The sequence below is a fragment of the Lichenostomus cassidix genome, chromosome 2, assembly GCF_008360975.1.
Source record: "Lichenostomus cassidix isolate B80296 chromosome 2, HeHo_3.0, whole genome shotgun sequence".
Classification (NCBI taxonomy): Eukaryota; Metazoa; Chordata; class Aves; order Passeriformes; family Meliphagidae; genus Lichenostomus; species Lichenostomus cassidix.
Window position 1 is genome coordinate 109119573 of NC_139482.1, and position 19911 is coordinate 109139483.

The window sequence follows — 19911 nt, forward strand, 5'->3', positions numbered from 1 at the left end:
CTGAGGGATCACTGTTCATAGCCTACCAGCTTTAGCTCATTATCCCCTCTGATAGCAGAAGAGCAACTCTGAGCTTTCAGAGGTCACCAGTGCTTCTGGTTGAGCATGGACACATGGATGAGCTATTCCTAGTTCAGTTAACTGTGATGCATGGTCCCTGGGGAAAGAGAAACTGTGTTCTACTAAAGGCCTGTGTTTCTCTGTCCAAATGGAAAAGGATTATCTTTTCCTGCGGTGCTTAAGATAAATTTACTGTTCTTTAGTGAGGTTCTAGATAGTTGATATTTGAATGTGCTCTCCCTGGTGTGGTTTTCTTTTCCCATCAGAAACAAAGGAATATTAAAAAGGACAACTCAATGTAGCAATCCTATCTAAGGTGGACTAATGGCTGAAAGTGTCTTTGCAAGTTAATTTTCTCTATATCTCCTCCTGTTCTTACGTTGCAATTCTCACCATTCATAAACTATTTCATAAATTATACTGATCATGTTGTTTAGTTTTCTAGAGCATTTTAATATGGGAAATTATTTAGTTATTCCACCACTACTAATTGAAAGTTGTCTCAATATACCAGACAGATGCATGGTGCAAGACTGCACAGTGCACCACAGTGTGTGCACAGCAGTGACTTCCTCAGTGCAAATTTAAATAATGTGTCCAACAATGGCTGGCACCAGGTTAAAAGCAGCTACAGACATGTGAGAGGCAGAATTGGGCCTGGTTGAATATAGGAATTGTGCCAGTGCCTTTGAGTTTTGGCAAAACTCCTATGGGTGACAGAGTATTTCACAAAATACACATGACATTTCCTATGGAGAAAGCGGCACAAATTCAGACAAAGGTATCATGCAAAGAACAGAAGAGTCTTCAGCCACCATTTTCTGCCTTGCAGAGGAAGACAAGAGGAGAGAGGGCAAGTGGAACTTTTTTCCTCCTTGATGTACCAGAAGAGGAAAGAGATTTTTTAGGGCCCAGGCCTCATACAGAATTTCTTCCTCTCAGGATAGGCAGAACACAAAGGCAGATTTTGACCTAAAGAACAGCACAGCATGACCCTTGCCTTGGGCCTTGTTATAAGTTATTGATTGAGGCTTTGTTTTTTTAGCAGACAACCTTGAGAATCCCCACCTCCCCTATTTATACCTTCCCACCCACCCCTCAGCTCCCATTTTACTTTAAAGGAAAGCAAGTTTCCCTTGGAAGACAGCACCACCAACTCCTTCAGCCTGACGCAGAGGATGGGACCAGAGAATATGAAAGGATCCTTTCCTTCCCTGTGTCACCTCCACAGATCTCTCAGCCTGAGATGACTCAGGACACAGAATCATGGGCACAAGTTTGCTAAACTTGCTCCTTCCTAAGGGACATCTTCTGGTACATCCTGATCCCAAAAGTGAAGAACTGCATAATGAACTCCAGAGCCTAGGATGCCCCTGCTGGAATTAGATTAGCTAAAAATCTGAAGAAAATAAACGTAAAACTTCAGTGAAAAATGAAGTAGAGGTTATGTCATGTTTATTCTCGTCTTGCTGCATAAATCCTCTCAAAGCCAATTTCTTTGCAGAGGCCAGCACCTTGCAGAAGATCATGGCTACTGATAATTTCTCCTGCTTCTTTATGGGCAGGCAGTCTGAATATGGAGGAGTCTGAATATCTGACTTTTCTCCTAAAAGAGAAACAACACAAACTGCAAGAAAACAATGTCCTCTTTTCCCATCCCAAGAGCAATTTTGCCTGCAGGTAATGGTGCTGAATGAATCAATGTATTACTGAAACTGATGGGTGATGACAAAGGTTTAGCAGTACTTACTGCTGAACCAGAAATCTGCAAGCAAGGGAAATTCCTCCTTTGCAGTATATTCCTCTCATTCAGAACAAGCCTTGCTATGCCTCAGGCAGCTCCACTTTTATGATCACAATCAAGCATTTTTCATGTTTATGTGTACTGCCCTAAAGAAATTATCACAGTGAGGCATTCCTGCAGGAGTTTCTTCCCTTCATTGTCAAAATACTGTTTTCCAGGGACTGTGATGGGCAACACTTTCAGCTGGGATAGATCAGCATTCCTCCATTCAGTGCAGGAGGACTGTGGCATCACAGTCCTGAGAGAAAATCTTTAAACTTATGAATCAAATGTTTAGGAAGCACGCAAGGAAAAAAGTGTGGGAGTACTGGAGCAATGCTTGTGCCAACTTTGCAGATTTATTACTACAATGTCATCATGGTCAACATCATTAAACCTCCCACTTTAGGTCTCTTCATCTACTGCACTACAACTGGTATCACTCCCACCTCTGCCAGCCTATTTTGTTCACACAAAATAGTTTTCCATACTCCTGCCATATCTGGGATATGGAGATGCAACTACTGAAAAAGGCTTTATGGAAAAAACTATGGGGTATGATTTGGGTTTTGAGCGATTCTTCCTATTTCTCTTCTGCTCCAGACTTTCATTTAATATTACATGTATTGGAGTGTGTGGCAGGGGGAATGGACCAAAGCGCTTTATGTTAGATTCCAAATTAAATTCTTCTTAATTTAGAAACAGAAGATGACAGCCTAGACATGAAGCATTTGAGGTCAATGCTGAATTAACTTCCTCAGTCTCAACTAATTAAAAATGCCTGTGCGTTCTGCTTTGAAAAGGGAGAAGTCTAGGCCCGCTGGAGATTCCATCATTTTGCTCCCACAGATAAATTATAGTGGAAGTTATAGATCTTCTAAAAGAGAACAAAAATCCAATAAACCCCAGTTTTCTTGTCTGTTAGAGAGCGAGCAATTGCTTTGTTGCATTAACTGAATGACTGGTTCTTCTTTTCAAAGGCAGGTTCAGATATTTTAAAGATAATTTAACCTGTGTTTGATACATTTTAATGCTAATTATTTTATTTCAAATCTGCATTTAAACTTGAACAGCATGTTCGTGGAAATCAAAATTCTTTCTATGAATTCAACGCAGGGTGTCTGTTTATGAACACTGTCTCAGGTACAACTTCACTTCTACAGTTTGAAAAAAAATCTTTTAAAAATAAATGCTATTAAAAAACCCAAACAAACCTGACCTCCACACCCTGTCTCCACCTATTTAGCAGAAAGAGAATATTTTGCTACTAAAGAAGAACTGCTCTAAATTCTTTACAGAACTTGGCACACATCCTTTAACTTCAGTACTGTGATGGTTCTGTATTTTAAAAGATTAAGTAAATAAGAAGTCGTATTTTGGAGCATGGCCTTTTGATTCCATAATCATTGAACCAAAGTAGCATATGCCATTGGAAGAAACAAAGAAATGAACTTTGACTGGCCTTTGGAGGATGCACTTTCTGATTTGCTTTATTAATGGAGCCAGTAAAACTGAAGCTTAATATGAAAAACCATGAGTAATAAGCATGAAATATGTGTACAGCAGTGCAAATCTGTTCCCCAAATATTCTCATTTCAGGGGAGAATTCTTTTGGCACAATGCCTGGGCTGCTGGCCACAGCCTGCTTGGCTGCCTTGGCCTGTGCCTAGCCTCTTTAGCAGCTGGTGCTGCTCTTATGCACTGCATTCAGCTCCTGCTTCCACAGCTTATTATAGGTTTAATTTTTTCTTAGAAAAATGTGGTTCTAAATTTAGTTTAGGACATCAAGCCAGTTGTTGAATCACAAACATGTTCCTGCTACCAAACATAAGCAGTCTGTGCATACATTTCTACACGTATTTTCTGTGTGGAGAACTGCACTTTCTAATCGTGGAATACTTCTGAGTCTATTATGCAACTGATGTTGGAATTTAGGAGTAATTTACGACTCTTTAAAATCTTCTAAATCTTACTGATTCAATAACCAAAACCAGAATACGCCTCTCTTGAAAAATAAGGGTTTGCTCAAGCACACCAACTTTGCATTGATTTCATTATACTGGCCCAAACTGTGTGTGGTAATAGGGATTTACTCACCAGAAACATTATTCCCTGCCTGTGCTGTGGGCAGGAAGGTGTGTGCAATCAAGTCACTAGGTAAACACAGGAAAAACATACTCATATATATGCTAGAAACATCTGATAGGCAAGAAAATGCTTCATATTTAATGTCTTCTTGCCATACAAAAGGAAGGGATAACTACAAAGTTCTCTATTCCTGGCTTGTAAGGCTGGTGCAGGAAGAACAGAAGCCCTGACTCTAAAGCATCCATTTTCAAACCTGAAGAGAGAACTCTTGTGTCTACATTTTGACCAGCCTTTCCTTTTCTGCCTCCTTGACATAAAATGGATGTTTAGGATACCTGGAAGAAGGCTGTTCCCACCCCTGCTCATCTTCATTCCACCTACAGTAGGAAGGGGGAGAAGATTTTTCAAAAGTTCCAGTCGAAGAAACAACACAATACTCCATTTTTGGGCCCTCAGCTTTATCAACCCCTAGAACAGAAAACTTACATTGACATCAATTTTACTTCACATTCAAGATCTTATTGCAGCTCGGGGTGCCTTAAAGTGTATTCTGAAATCAGTAGCTTGAAATTCAACTACACATGCTCAGCACAAAGAATGTGGAAAAATGCAGCATTTTCTAATTTAATGATCTCTGTGTTGAGGTGAAAAATTAGCTGCTCACCTTGGGGCCTCTCTGAAAATCCAAGGCATGAAATTATTTGCAATTGCATGCGTTGCACATTATTCCTTTCCATTGCATCTAGCAAATTTAATGTAGGTTGGTCTGGAGTGTGGAGGGAGGGGGCTGCCCTGTGATAGTCAGCATCCTCTCCAGTTGCATCTGCTAATAACAGAACCCTATCCAGCACTGCTGAAACCAGGAATTTTGCCACTGAATTGAAAGGCAGTAGGATTTAAAATTACAATACATACCACTTATTTTCTTCCCCTTGACAATATGGCCAGTGCATTCTGGGTAGGAAGCTAAGTTTCCCCATACTTGTACATAATTTGATCTCCTGACAATAATCCACATGCAGCTAAACGGTGCCTGCATAACATTTTTTGCCTCAGTGGTTAAGGCATATCATTTGGAACCACGAAAGCAAACCAAAGACCAACCTAGAAGTCAAATAATCACTAGGTGGGGAAATGATGGAAGTGAACAAGACCTGAAATGCAAAATAGTGTGTGGGTATCCAAGGACATTACAGTCATCTTAGTGATCATTTTGAACGCAGATAAAAAAGGATAAAGTACTGAAGTACAAAAGTCATTCTGATCCCTTTTAAATACCAAATCACAAAGAGATGTCTGAACACAAAAAGCTATTATTAATAAAGCTTCTGTGGGGTAAGAGGCATTGAGCTCTTTGCAGTTAAGTGACATTTGCCTCTTGTGGATTTTGGGATTCTGATTTCTATTTGTTTGCTTTATGTTAAGTGAACCATCTGCTTCTTTTTGTTCTTTTCTAAGACTCCCAAAGCTTCCCATTCTGAAGCAAAAATCACTTTGAGCTGGAATTTTTCAGGTCTTATGGAAATACACAGCAGAGGGATGACGTGGCCCTATCCCTCTGCATGGCTGCCAATTGGATAAAGTGCCTTTTTTTTTTTTCCCATCCTCTAGAGCAAATTAGGCTCTGCGAAGCCCAAGAGGAAGGGAACTCCTGATGCCTTCTCCTCCACCTCTTACAAGGATGTACAGTTGATGTGCTCTTCCTGCATACTGAATAGCTCTGACAAGGACACCATCTCCCTGACACAAAACCACTTCTTTGTGCTCCTTCTGAATTTGCAGCTTTCTGCCACAGCAGCACTGCCTCAGCAGGGCATCCTTCAGCATCAACTGGGAGATATTTTTGCATTGCTCCCTTTTCTATAACCAGTGTTGTCCAAATCTGCCCTATACAATATATTGCCACTATACAATATAAATAACAGAACACAGAGAACATTCAAAAACCCTACAAGTTTTTCCTTCCTCCTAGGAGCTGCATTGATCAGGAAAGTGAACAATATACAAACAGGGACACAAATATATCTCTTTCTTCCTCCTTTCCTGCTCTCTGAAGGGTAATATATTAAATAACTCCTCAGCGCCAAGATTTAGAAGCTGTGCATTAGTGGCAAAATTCTCTCTGTCCTCAAAATATGAAGGCTTAAAGGTCTCTTTTCCCTCACTGCAAAAAGCCAGATACAGTCATCCTGCAATAGAGGTCCATGCCCTCGCTGCAATTTAGATTTTTAATTAGTTTCTTCCAAAGCAGTTTCACAATTACCTGTAATTTGTCCACCAGCAATTTCCTTCCTTGTTAATCAAAACACAAGCTGCTCCTGGTCTGCAACAGCAGACATTAGTTTTGTTAATAAAACTGTGCTTGAAGAGTCTCTTTTTACGGCAACCCCCTGTCACATGCAGCAAAACAGCACCAGAAATTGTAAGGAGACAGATCAGTAACATCTCCTCACAAACCTCAAATTCTTAAAAAATTTAGGAATTAGATATAAATAGAAGGAAACACCACAGCAGTGTTTTCCTAGTAGCAGTACATGTGCACTTTTATTAATATTCAGTTGTATTGCATTAGCACAGAACCTGTATCCAGTTCTGCAACCAGCACTTGTATCAAGCTGCTCTATTCAGGTTGCTGCTATGACAACTACCCAGAGTCAAATGTTAGGTCAGCTCCCTGCATATGTGTCTAGGCCATAATTCATTTGTCAGAAACCTAATAGCCACCTACTCCTACTCCTCCAACAGCTAAAAGCAATATTGTTAAAATTACTAAATGCTGCAATATCCTTAACACCCTATTCACTGAAAACTTATCCCCCAAACCAAAAATGGCTGAGAAGAATGTGTTTAGAGTGCCTGTTTGCACACTTATCACAGAATCACAGAATAAGCTGAGTTGCAAGGGACCCATTAGGATCATCAAGTCCAACTCCTTGCCCTGCACAGTCTCTAAGAGTCATGAGTCTCACCACATGACCAAGAGCATTGTCCAAACACTCTTTTAACTCTGTCACACTTGGTGCTGTGACCCCTACCCTGGGAAGCCTGTTCCAGTGCCCAACCACCCCCTGGGTGAAAAACCTTTTTCAAACATCCAGCCTAAACCTCCCCTGACACACTTCAGGCCATTCCCTTGGGTCCTGTCACTAGTAACCACTGAGAAGAGATCAGCGTCTGCCCTTCCTCTTGCTCTTGTAAGGAAGTTGTAGACTGTGATGAGGACTAACCTCAGTCTCCTCTTCTCCTGGCTGAACAGACCAAGTGACCTCAGCTGCTCCTCATACAGTTTGGGATCATTAAATTTTCTCGTCCTTGGGAGGTAGTTGTTATCTTTCACTCCACCATGATGATTACTGATACTTAACTTGGCCAGTTACAAGTCACCACATAGAAAAAAATTACAGCTGTCATCTTGATGAGAGGTTTCTTTAAAAATGCATTCAGTGTTCATCATAAAGAACTGCTTTATAGCATTATAGTACATAATATTCTGTGACCAGTGCCTAGTAGGAAACTATGAAAAGCTCAAATAAAGAAAGCTTTGGTTTTTTTAATTTGGCTTTGCACATCAAGTGAGTTGTATTCTGATGTCTGTAGAGTGAAGGTATGAGGACCTTCTCATACCTTTCTCATACCTTTCTCAGACTAAAAAGTTGTCTGACTACTGATATTTTCATGTAGTGTCTGGAATGAAAGGAAACTGTACCTTTTAAACTCACATTTTTTAAAAAATGAAATGCAGAAAACCTTTTTCTTACCATGTATATTCTATAAAATACTGACTGACAGGCGCTCTGTGAACAGACTACTAATTTAAACAGCACAAGCTCTGACTAAGAAATGCCTTTGTTAGGATGGGAGATATTTAAGATAACAATAACTTTTATTTTCCTCTGAGCTTAAGTTTTTCTTGGGCTCAACTTGCCATGTGCTCTGTAACTACAATAGAATCTTACATTGCATGTCCAATTACTTGGGGCATAAGGATGAAAGAAGTGTTTGTAGCTCCCTCCTTTGGCTGACCAAAAAATTGTTTGTGCTTTTGCAGCCTTTCCACAACACTAGTCACTGAAGTGGAGTCAAATAGCTAAAATGACATGGATTGAATCCAGGAGAGCATCCAGTCCACTGGCTTTGCAGTCATATGTGACCACTGTTCTCCTATCTGCAAATATAACAATGTATTCTCAAAGGTCCAGATTCCTAACTGGTACAAATCAACATGTTGCGAATGAAGTAACATCAATTTTCTAAATGATCTTGTGAGCTATACATGGCATGTCCCTAAAAAGGTTCATATACTTCTACAGTCGTACTACTCTGTGATTCAGTTCTTTTCCTACTTTCCTATGTTCATTCTCCCTCCTCATTCCCAAGTGCTGATATTTTGTCTAGGTTGCCAAAAATGACTTATTTTAATTTGAGAAAAATGCTAATTCATAAATTTTGCAACATGACAGGATGGAAAAAATATAAATTCTAAACAAAAGAACAATTAAAGAAAATGCAGCTGTTACAAAAAACACTTGTGTCCAAATGAAGGGGAAGGCATTTTTTTCCTACTATTATTCTTATGTGCTTTTCCACAGAGAGATTCCACGGGTTCATCTTTAGGGAAAATAAAGAGACAGGTCCTCTTGCATACTGATGTATACAAATTACTATTTACTCTTACATGTTCCCTTGAAGAATTTTTGCTGGGTTTTTTTTTTCTTATTTCAGACAGAATAGTTACAACACTAATCCACCTCCACTTCTACAGAGTCCCATAGCCCAGCACTGCTCCACAGTGTTTTATGTTGAGGTTTTATAAAAACTACAGCCCACACATACCTGTTTGGAAGAAGCAGGGACTGACAGTGGTTCAGCTCTTGGAACAAAACTTCCATTTCTGTGACCAACTACAAATAGAGCCACATTACCAAGGTCTCTGCAGTGCATAAAGCATGCACTCTGTCCCTCTGCTCACTGCCCAGGACATAATGACAGGATGAGTTTTCACAGATTTTTCTACTTATGTGAACATTCTTCTTTTGCCCAACCAAGACACAATTTGGTTTGTAAAGTGAAGGGCATGGCAAAAGAAGAATGGTTATATTGTTCACCATATGCAATGAATACAAGTGAATTGGGCTGTATTTTAGCTCTACTTATTTTGTTTCATGACTCCCTTGTTCATCGTAGTTCAGAACCTCCACTTAATGCAACTGCTTTGTACCAAATATTTCTAGAGATGTAATAAGGATCTGGAAGGATCATCCCAGGAGTGCATCCAAAGAAGCACAGAAAATCTTAGGGATTCGGATAATGCCTTTTCTATTTCTAACCGAAGCAAATCATAAAAGGTTGATCCAATTGTTGTTTCTCAATTTTTCATCAACTGTGATCATAAAAGTCTTTAAAATTCAAGAGTTATTTTTTTTCAGTATCCAGACTCAACAGAGGTGATTTGGAGAGAGACACAAAAGCTCTGCTTTGCCTCTGTATCAACTGCCCAACCCGGGCTGTGAAAGATCAACCAAATCTAGCCCAGTGTCACAAGCATTTCACTGTTCAGTAGTACTACCAGTAAACCTAGACAATTTCAGCATATAAATCTATAAAAATTGTGAAACAGAATAAATTATTTTTAGTACCAGGCAGAATTAAAAAGTGGAAGTGACAGGACTCTTCAGTTGGGTAATAGGCATCAAATATATAACTTCTCAGCACTAAAGCTTCTGGCCAATCAAACAGTGCTTGATCTCAAGATAATGAAAATGCACTGAAGCTTAAGAGAGCACTTGAGTAACATCTAAGATGGTCAGACAGCCAAAGAATTATAGTCTGAGCTACCACGGCCTAGTAAATACATTTCTATTTCTCAAACAGAAGTCTCACAAACTGACAATGCTTTTATTGTTGCATTTCCCAGCAACTATGGGAAATTACTAGTTTCCTGAAAGACAAGAACACATTGATTTTCCCATTAAGAAATAAATTCCTGGCATGAAAAAAACTATGTTGAAAATAAGTCAGTGACGCCAGCGAGACCAGATTTCATTAACTTATTTTTAAAATTGGATTTTTGCTGGCAGGAATTTTCAGTATTGAGTTAGGAAATGCAAAGATAATATAAGTGGAATTTAAGACAGAGGGTGAAGGATGGTTTCTTCCCTATTCAGACTTAACTTTATCACACTTAAGGCTGTCACCAGATCAGGGCTATATTAACCACTGCAGCTATCAGAAATAGTTCTAGAAAGTAATTCATAAGATGAAGTATTTGTGTGTGCAGAGACACATACACACAAGGAGAAGTTTCGTCTGAAGAGAAAAGAAATAGATGCACAGGACTGTAGATATATAAAGCCAATCCTTCACATTTAGTACTTGTGAAAGAAACAGCAAATACTCATGACCATGGCCAACTCTCTCTGTCAAAAAAACAATGAGCCCTTAAAAGCATCCCCAGTTTTGACTTTTAAGGTGCTTCTTATTGCTGAGCAATAATTGATATGGTTTTTCATCAAATCACTGCTAAAATTAACACTGCAGGCAAAAAACCTATTTAATTTGGAAATCCATATAATTTTAACAAACAGAGACTTCCATCAGGGACATACAGGCAACATGCTCAGAACTTCCTGCTCAGGGGCTGTGTTGTGCCAGGGAGAGAAGGAAAAATGGAGAAGAAAAGTAAAGAGTGTAAACAAGACAAGAAAATGAGTTCAGGAGGCTGAGAAGTTTTATCTTAGCTTCAAGATTGGGCATAACACTCATTGTGTTCTTAATTCATTCATAGTTTATGGGTAATATCCTGAAAAATGTGGTGGTGGTGATACAAATTACAGAATCACAGAACCACAGAATCAATTATGTTGGAAGAGACCTCTAAAATCATCGAGTCAAACATATCACCGAATATCACCACATCAATTAGACCATGGCACTGAGTGCCACATCTCACTTTGAGGCACATCACCTGTCTGGAGAATAAAAGGCAGAACTTCACTGTACTGCATGTAAAAATAAAGCAGCCTTAATGCAATGCTTCCATTCAGCTCTGAGGGGAATTGCTGAATGAGTGCTCTTGCCAGATCCTCTTAACAATCTGCTTTCCAGGACTGTCTAATGCTTGTCCTCAATTAGATCTCTTGATATAATTTATGAAGTGGTAATTTTCATTATCAAAATCTTATTTCCCCTTTCTCCCTCCTAAATTTTCACTGAAGAGTCCTCAGAGCCTGAGTCTACCTAGTGGTATAATACCCAGTTTTGGAAAACAAGGTGCTTTTTTTGTTTCTCTGTTTTTTTGGTTGGTTTTGTTTTGGGTTTTGTTGTTGTTGGTTTTTTGGTTGGTTTTTTTTTTTTTTTTTTTGAGGAGGAGGTTGTTTGTTTGGGGTTTTTCTGTTTGCTTTGTTGATTTTTGCTTTTTTTTTTTTTTTAAGAGTTGTGGAACAGTAAAACAACATGATGATCCAAACTTTTCCAATCTTTCTCTATTTAAGAAAAAAAAATCTAAGGAAAACATACCATTTAAAATATATGTAAGAAAAGCAATGAAAATTTAATAGTAAGTTAGGAGAAAAAAATAGTAAGAGGAGCAGAATAGAACAATTTTACCTATAAGACAGACTCTGGATGTGAGGGTACAGGTCCAGTTCCCATCTCAGCACATGAGCAGGGCACACTAGTGTCCATTAAATACCACACTCAGAAATACTCTGAAATGCTTTGCTCTCAGTCTACTTCATTAATGTCACAAACGTGGAATAAATTATTAAATTCCAATGGAGCTAGGGCTAAACCCAAGGTTTTCTACTTCTCTAATGACTTAGCTATTCCACCCTGAAGGGTTAATTTCTCACTAAGTTTTATGAAGCTACCTAACATACATTGCCATAATTTTTTCCAGCGTATTCAGCATATCTACTCAGCATATCTATCCTGAATTCACAAGTAGTTTTGCAAGCACCAAAGCTACACCAACTGAGCTTATTTACTGCTTGCTGAATCAAATGGCTGGTGCTATTTGCAACTGTCTCCACAGCGTTCCCAGAACTCTCTGGCAAAAAGGGGGAAGAGCTGAAGGAAGCAGAACACAGCACCTGTTGTCCATAGGCAGCTTTGCTATTTTAGCATCACAGTTGCAATTAAAGTGATCAGTTGGGAGACATTCTGACTACAGATTTTTAATTCTGTATTGAAAAATGAAGAAATGCCTCTCCCCTCAAAGCTGCTACCAAATCTTTCTGTGATAGTAATACAATAAATAAAAGGGAAAAAAATCCTATTAATAGTTTTTTTGAGTTCTGACTATGGTTTAAATACTGATTTTTGTTTCAACAGGTCTCCGGCTCCCTGAAGAGTATTGTGGGATTCTCATTTAAATCACTTGAAAACTCTGCCTCACCCTGGCTAGACCAAAGAATTGAACCATTAGTTTTGTGCAATGATGTTTGTGCAAGTCATTTCTAGTTCCCCTTAGGCTAAGAGCACATTGGCTTTGCAAATTTTTTTTTTATTATTACTGAAAAATCAGAGAGCAAATGAGAAAATATAAATCTACATATTCTGAATGAGCACTGCTTCTAAACTAAATTATATTAAATATTACAGTGCCTCAACATCCCATGTGATTTGCAAATCTTAAGGCAAATGTAGCACAATAATGAAAATACTAGCAAAAAATATCACAGCAAAAAGAAATAGCAAACTACACTCTGAGATCCTAAACTATCAGTTTGATAAGTATAGCAGTAGCAATCCTTTATACAGTTAGGGCATGACCTGAAAGACAATGCATAAAAGGAAAATGTTCCTTTAAAAAATGTTCTATTCCACAAAATAAAAGTTCATCTCCCATGACAGAAGCAGATTTTGGAAGACATGAGATATTACTAAGATTTTTACTTTGTTACAATCATGAAGAGAAATAAGGCATAATACTCTTTGCAATAAGAATGTTAGACATGCACTGTATCTTTGGAGTGAGTAAATAAAACCTGAAATGAACTACCAGTTGGATTTTAAAAAACTGAAAGAAAATATGCAATTTCCAGAAAATTAAAGGTAGGAAATTTGTAACATGCAGTACAAATGGTGAATAACCACACAAGAAAAAATATATGAGCTTTAAAAACTCACTAATAAGTTAATTGACAGCATTTTGTTATACAGCACAATAACTTTTCTTGTTTCTGGCAAATAGGTATTTTCAGACACTAACACTATTTGACCTTATATTTAAAATGCATACACATTTTGAAAGAGAATATGTGCACAAATAAATATACTGATTCATGGACACACGCACCATTTCTGTTCTTTATGTACATTATATACACTGTATGTTCTGTTCCTTTTCATTCTAGTGTACAGATTACACATTATGCTCTGAAAATCTACAACCGTTGAAAAGTAAACATATAGCTTTAGCCAGCTGAACATTACAAATATATTAGACATCCTCACTCAGCTTATGTAAATATAGACAAAGACATGCTTGTGTATTCATTAAAAAAAAACTACAGCCTTTGTATTTTAATTAATCTTGCTAGCAAGAAACATATAGAGGATTGCACCACCCTTCTGCACGGCATCCTATGTAAATGAGTCCAGTGCATTTATAAATATGGATGTGGCAGACCCCCAAACAACACAGTACCTGCTGTCTATCCAACCGCATCCTTTTTGCAGCATTTCTGCTCTCACTCTCACAGGCGGAAGCCAGGATACTCTCTGCAACTGCTGAAGTAAGGTGTGAGGGAATAGGTCGTGACTATGAAAGAGAAAAAGAAACAGAGAAATTATTCCTAGCATAATCCACAACATCCTTTTTTCAAAGCACACCATACCATCACCTAGGCAGGAAAGTCCGCTCATTGAAATGCAGTTTATACCAACAAAACAGGGAAATGGAACTTGCAAAGATGAAAAATGAAACTAGTTAGATGCTAAAGCTGCAGCCGATCCACAGATCCACGAGAAGCCCTTTCCCCCCACAGCTCTATTGTCCAGTGTGTTTAGTCTGGCTCATTAAGCTGTACTTTGAACAGACAGTGGCATATTCTCTGTGTTCCAGCAGCACCCTGGCCGTCTGATTCTTGTTAAGAAAACTGAAAGGCTTTTTATCCTGTACAGCATGTGACAGAGATGAGTAGTGTTTTTTTATAGTCATAAAAAAAAAACCAAAACAAAACAAAAAACCCGAGTGATAGCGTTGAAACATCACTCAAAACCTAACAGATTGTCAGAACATTTCAGAGCAGCCTCAATCTGTAGTATATGAATATTTGCATTCCTTGCTGCAACATGACTGATGTGATTAAAACGACTTAAAAAAAAAATCTGCTTTTCTTTTGATAATGCCAGCCTTCCAACACTCCAGATATTTTGTGGTTCAACTAGATATGGTTCGTTTTTCCAATTCAAAACCTCTCATTACTAATTTCATAGCATTTACACATTTTAGGTTAAAGGTGCAGAGAATCCCCCAAAACAAGGGAATGATAAAATGTTTTTAGCGTCATTGTTGGTTATGGCCTCCACAATGATCCTGCCTACCATTTCATTAGGAAGAATATGTACATAACTTTTTTCCTGACTACATACAAAACAATATTTCTGAAAGATGAAGCTCATCATAATCTTCTTCATTAATATACAAAGATATACCAAGAAAATAAGCAAAGTGGGGATAATAACAGAGATACTGACATACGTATAAGCCCATTACAGAGACTACAACTTACTGAGCCTGGTTCTGAGCTTACACAAATTTCCAAAGCTTTACTGAACTCAAATTTACATTTAATATGTAATTTTTTAAACTTTTACCTACTGAGGAAGTGGCCATGTTAGAGGGGGGTTGGGTATGGTTTTATGCTTGCCTTTTTTTTTTTTTATTAAGAGTTTTACTTTCTTACTCCTGAAAACATAGTTGTGAATCTGCCATGAAACATCATTGAATTTTGGAAGCAAATTTTGAAGGTATTCGCATTCAGTTCCTAGACAACCTTAGAAGAGATTAATTTTTATATAATGTCAACTGATTTTATGATTTTCATAACATTCCAGAAACTGAGGAGCCAGCCATTATCAGTATAATATTTTTGTCTTTAAAAATTAAAGTCCATTTATTGACTTTGGATATACTCAGCAGAATGCCAATTTTTAATCTGACACTCTACTTTCTCAAAAGCATGGGACCACAGTCTGTCTGAGACCAGAAGCTGAACTAGCTTTCAGAAATAGACAGGGATTTATGGGTCTTCCTCACAAGTGCAATAGGCTTATTTCTCCCACTTACATGAGAACAAGCTCTCTGGCATCAGCATAACAGCAATGTAAGAAAGACAACCAGAAGCTGCAATACTGCAATAAATTATATTTGCATTGATTTGACAGAACAAACTATTGAACTTGTTTCCCATTTTGAAAAGAATTCAGTCTAAGAAATGAGGAACACTGATGTAAACCCTGGTGTCATGACAGAAGTTAACGTTACATGCAGTACTAGCAGTCACCTTACTCAGAGCTCCAGAGGACGAAGTAAATAACCTTTGCAGAAAGTTTTCACTGACAAAGCATTGTATTTATTCTTCTGCCTCCCTCGAATGGTGATGTTACTCTGAATTTGTTACACGTCACACTAGATCCCTGTCTGTATTTGGTGGCCATGTACCCTTGTACATGCCACTGGTTTATGTCGTTCAAGGTGCACTGACTATGTTGGTTGCATAGAAGTCTCAGTGTGGTCCTGTAACAGTGGTCAACTGTTTGAATTTGAAGAACAATGTTGTTCTTCAGAAATGGTGAGCAAACACCTGGTTAATTCCTCCAGCTCATGTCTTTCACTAAACCTGTAACTAAACCTATACATCAGTGGATTTTTAGAAGGTGATATATGAGCCAAAAAAATTAATGTTCTGACCATAAAGTAAAATGAACACCAGTTACCCTAGTTTATTTGTTTATTGGACAGGATAGGTTTATTGAAGTTTTATAAAACAAAGATTAAAGTGTTATGATAAAAATCAAACAGTTATCTTTTCTCTGAAAAGGAGCGCAGTGATCATGTGCTCACTATTGAAATATTGAACTCAAGTTAGCACCTGCAAAAAAGCAGAAATCTCTGGGTAATGGACTATCTTCCTCTCGAAATACATGTTAACCCATAATTTCTCTCTCTCATCACTGTAGATGGCTGTTGATATGTTCATGTCAAGAACTATCTAGAGTCAACCTCAGGGAAAATGTGATGAATCCATGGCTCAGTCACCTGGGAAGTAAAGAACTCCAATAAAGCACAGGAGAAAAATCATCTGATCAAGGTTCAGGCTCTATCAACAGAACACTAGTCTGGCATTGATGCAGAAGATGAATACTGTCCTCTGTCACTAGGAGCAGAGGTCTTAAAAAGGAGATTTTTTTTCTTTTGCGAAATTCCGTATCTGTAGAATGTCAAAAGATCAATTTTGAAAAGCCTTGCCTGAGAGGAAAAATTACTTGGAAATAACTACTAAAAAACTGTTTTTAGATAAACTGATTTAATATCTCCATCTTCTAAACTCAGAGGCCCCTTTTTGGCTTAGCTTAGCTTCCTTTTCCTCTCTTCTTCTGATTATTCATGATCTCTCTCATAACTGCAGCTGTAAAACAAGTTCTGTAAGAAGCTCAAACATCCCCATTGGGTTCTGAACATCTCTCAACTCCCAGTCTGAGGATGAGACTCAAAGGCCTTGGAAAACATGGCAAAAGTAGTATCATTCAATTTTGCAGAAAGGAACCTGCAGATCTCAGCCAAAACCTCATTTTTTAGGTTCCCAGGCTGCCCTCTGCAGAGCTGAGACCTGAGTGCCTGTTCCTACATGTTTGGAGCTATAGAAGGAAATATGGGAGCCAAGGAGATCTTTTTTCCAAAGGCTCTCAGGCTGTCCCCACAATCCCTGGATCCACAATCTGCCCACTGAACCAGCAGAAAATCCAGTTTCATTTAATGGTAGTATGTAAAAACAGAAAACCTTGACAAACTAACAATTCTTAAAGGAAAAATAAATTTTAAAAGCAGTGTCAAAACATTCCCAACCAGCTTCAGTTGGTTTAGAACGCACCTAGTGTTGTTTGGTGCATAACATTCACAGCCCCAGTCTGGTATTTCTCTCACTTCACAGTGATGTAAAGCAGGAAATAACTATTCTGGAACTACTCATGTGTAAAACAACAGAAAAGAAGAAATCCTGTAAACTTTAGTCTACCAAAAGTAGTAAATCACAAGGCAGGACAACATTTTTGTCATTTTGAACCAATGACAGGTAGAAAAGATGCATGTGCAAATTTTTTAGTAACACTCAGGTGAAGGGATGAATAAAACTTAGAAGGAATCTGGTGAATAGTGTAATACAGTCTTTCTGAGGAGCCTGTACGTCCATCACACAGCAGCAGTACACAGAATTGCTTTGTATTTACTTGGAAACATGATACTGCTTGTGACTGCACTAAAGCAGGAGTCACATTTCGAACACACATCCGGTTTTGGTTTTTTACATCTCCTCAGCTGATGCACAACCAACATTCAGCCTCTAACACGAGTAGGTGAAGAGCATTTTGACAAATGATGTAAGGAAAACCTGACAGATTGCACGTGCACAGGGATGTTTCTGTTTACAACAACTTTTGAAGTAACTGACATTTAGGAAGTGGTTGGAATCCCCTCAGTAACCCATGGGAGATGACCAACCACCTTCAATCCTCTCATATTTGAAACTGTCTTTTGAGAACACCACAGAGCCTGCAGATGATGACAATGACAACAAAGCAACATGCACACTTAACCATCTTACTGGACATGCACTTTTGCATGGTCTTATGAGAAATAATTTTTGTTCAAATTGATTTGAAGTTTTTCTACACTCATCCCTTTTTCTCTTTTTGAAGAGTTTATAAATCATCAACAGGTACAGTTTTGTAGGCTGCTTAATGGAAATTCAAATTAGTCAATACTTCATTCTAATCTAATAACTGATGTTTTGCTTTACAATATGTTAAACCTAATGAAGACCCTTCCATGACTCTGCTGGTCTTTAAATCTGGCTCTCAACAATCAAAGCATCTTACAACAAGCCTTTCTGGAGTTACAGAGTAGTCCTGCAAGGTTGCTCATTTTTAAATAGTTGAAATCAGAAATCCTTGGCCCAGTTCCTCTAGAAATTAACTCTCTTGGTATTATCTCAGACTCCTTAACAAAGAGGAGACTAGCATGTTCAATATGCTGTAAAATACACATTTTCACTACAAAAACTGTATGCAGTATCATCAAGTTTTCTGTTTAAAGTGAGGTGCCTTTGAAGTATCTTTATGTGAAACACTACATACCTCTTTTGGCATATTCACACGATTTCTGTATTTCTAAATGGAATTTAAAAAAAAATTCTATGTTTTAATTTTAAATGTACATTTTTGGCATAAATTTACCAATTATTGCTATAATAGTTACCAGATGGTATTTCAGTCTAAACCACTAGGAGCAGTATATTCAGTAAAAAGAATTTTGCAATTTACTGTGAATGCTGTCCACCCGTGGTTAGAAATCTATTATCTCTAAAGTTACTACTTTGGCATTTTTATGAGATCCAGTATAAATAAAGGCCAAAGTTGTCCTACAGAAGTTTGATCTACATGCTTTTACACGTTACATTGGTCTGACTCAGTTCTGAAAAAATACAGCTATCTGTTTAGTCAGGTAATGTGCACACATGTACACCTGCTGAAATGCCAAACGCTATAAGCTGATGTGTGCATAAATATTATCTTCTAGTTTAGGTAAATTAATACTGAAAATTATATCTTTCAGGGTAAGACAGCTGCAAACACATAAATATGCAAGCTACTTAATTTTGTTCATAGAGACCCTAATATAAATCACAGAATCACAGAATTATTTAGGTTGGAAAAGACCTGTAAGGTCACTGAGTCCACTGACAACTGGACTGACAACTGACAACTCCACCACTAAAAGATGTCGCCAAGTGCCACATCCACACTTCTTTTAAATACCTCTAGGGATAATAACTCCACCACTTCCCTGGACAGCCTGTTCCAATGCTTCACCTTTGGATGAAGAAATTTTTCCTAACAGCCAATCTAAACCTGACCTGGCACAAGGTGAGACCATTTGCCCTACTCTTATTGCTTGCTACTTGGGAGAAAATATATAGATTCTGATACAAATGTGAGAATGAGGAAATATTTTAACTACTACTCAAACTTGAAAAAAAAATGTTTAAAATTTTCCAAAGTGATTGGGCATCCAAAAGTGAAGACTAACACCTAAGATTCCTCACTGACAGTACCTGAGGTTTTCCAGAGGTACCACTAAGCACTTCCTTGAATTTTGGGCTCCCAAAAACTAGATAGTCCCTAGTGCTCTCCTGCATGTCAGTTTTTCTTCAGGTATTGCAAGACTAGTTCATTTCCAAAGTGAAATATTGCAAATATGCGACAACTCTTTCATAATAAATTAAGATCTAACACGATGTCTTAAAATGCCGAATATATTTATAACACTATGCAATATCTAAACAGCATTTTTTCATAGAAAACATGCAAAATACTTTACAAGACAGGGAACACATTGCCTCCAAATAAGAGCTTCTAATTAGCACAATGCAGTGAAATGTATGGCAGAACTGTCCTACACAGCACAGTTACGATGGACTCAGAAACTCTTCCACAGGGTATTTTTGAATTTAAACACTGAATGAAACACAATACTGCACTATATTGGATGTACTTTTCTAGTGGTCTCAAGCTGGAAGAGGGTAGATTTAGATTAGATACTGGGAATAAATTCCTTACTGTGAGGGTGGTGAGGCACTGGATTGGATTGCCCAGAGAAGCTGTGGACACTCCATTCCTGATTCCTGCAAGTGTTCAAGACCAGATTGGATGGGGCTTTGAGCAACCTCCTCTAGTGGAAGGTGTCCCTGCCCATGGAA

General features: G+C 38.0%; 1 protein-coding gene across 4 annotated transcripts in view; it reads right to left on the reverse strand.

Annotated features, from left to right (window-relative positions):
• Positions 1-19911, reverse strand: part of NOL4 (nucleolar protein 4) — a 191900-nt gene that overhangs the window by 21684 nt on the left and 150305 nt on the right. For all 4 annotated transcript variants that reach the window (XM_085052770.1, XM_085052771.1, XM_085052769.1 and 1 more), the window contains one exon: positions 13581-13694. In XM_085052770.1, coding sequence (XP_084908896.1) covers positions 13581-13694 — 114 coding nt within the window. The remainder of the gene's footprint in view (positions 1-13580; positions 13695-19911) is intronic.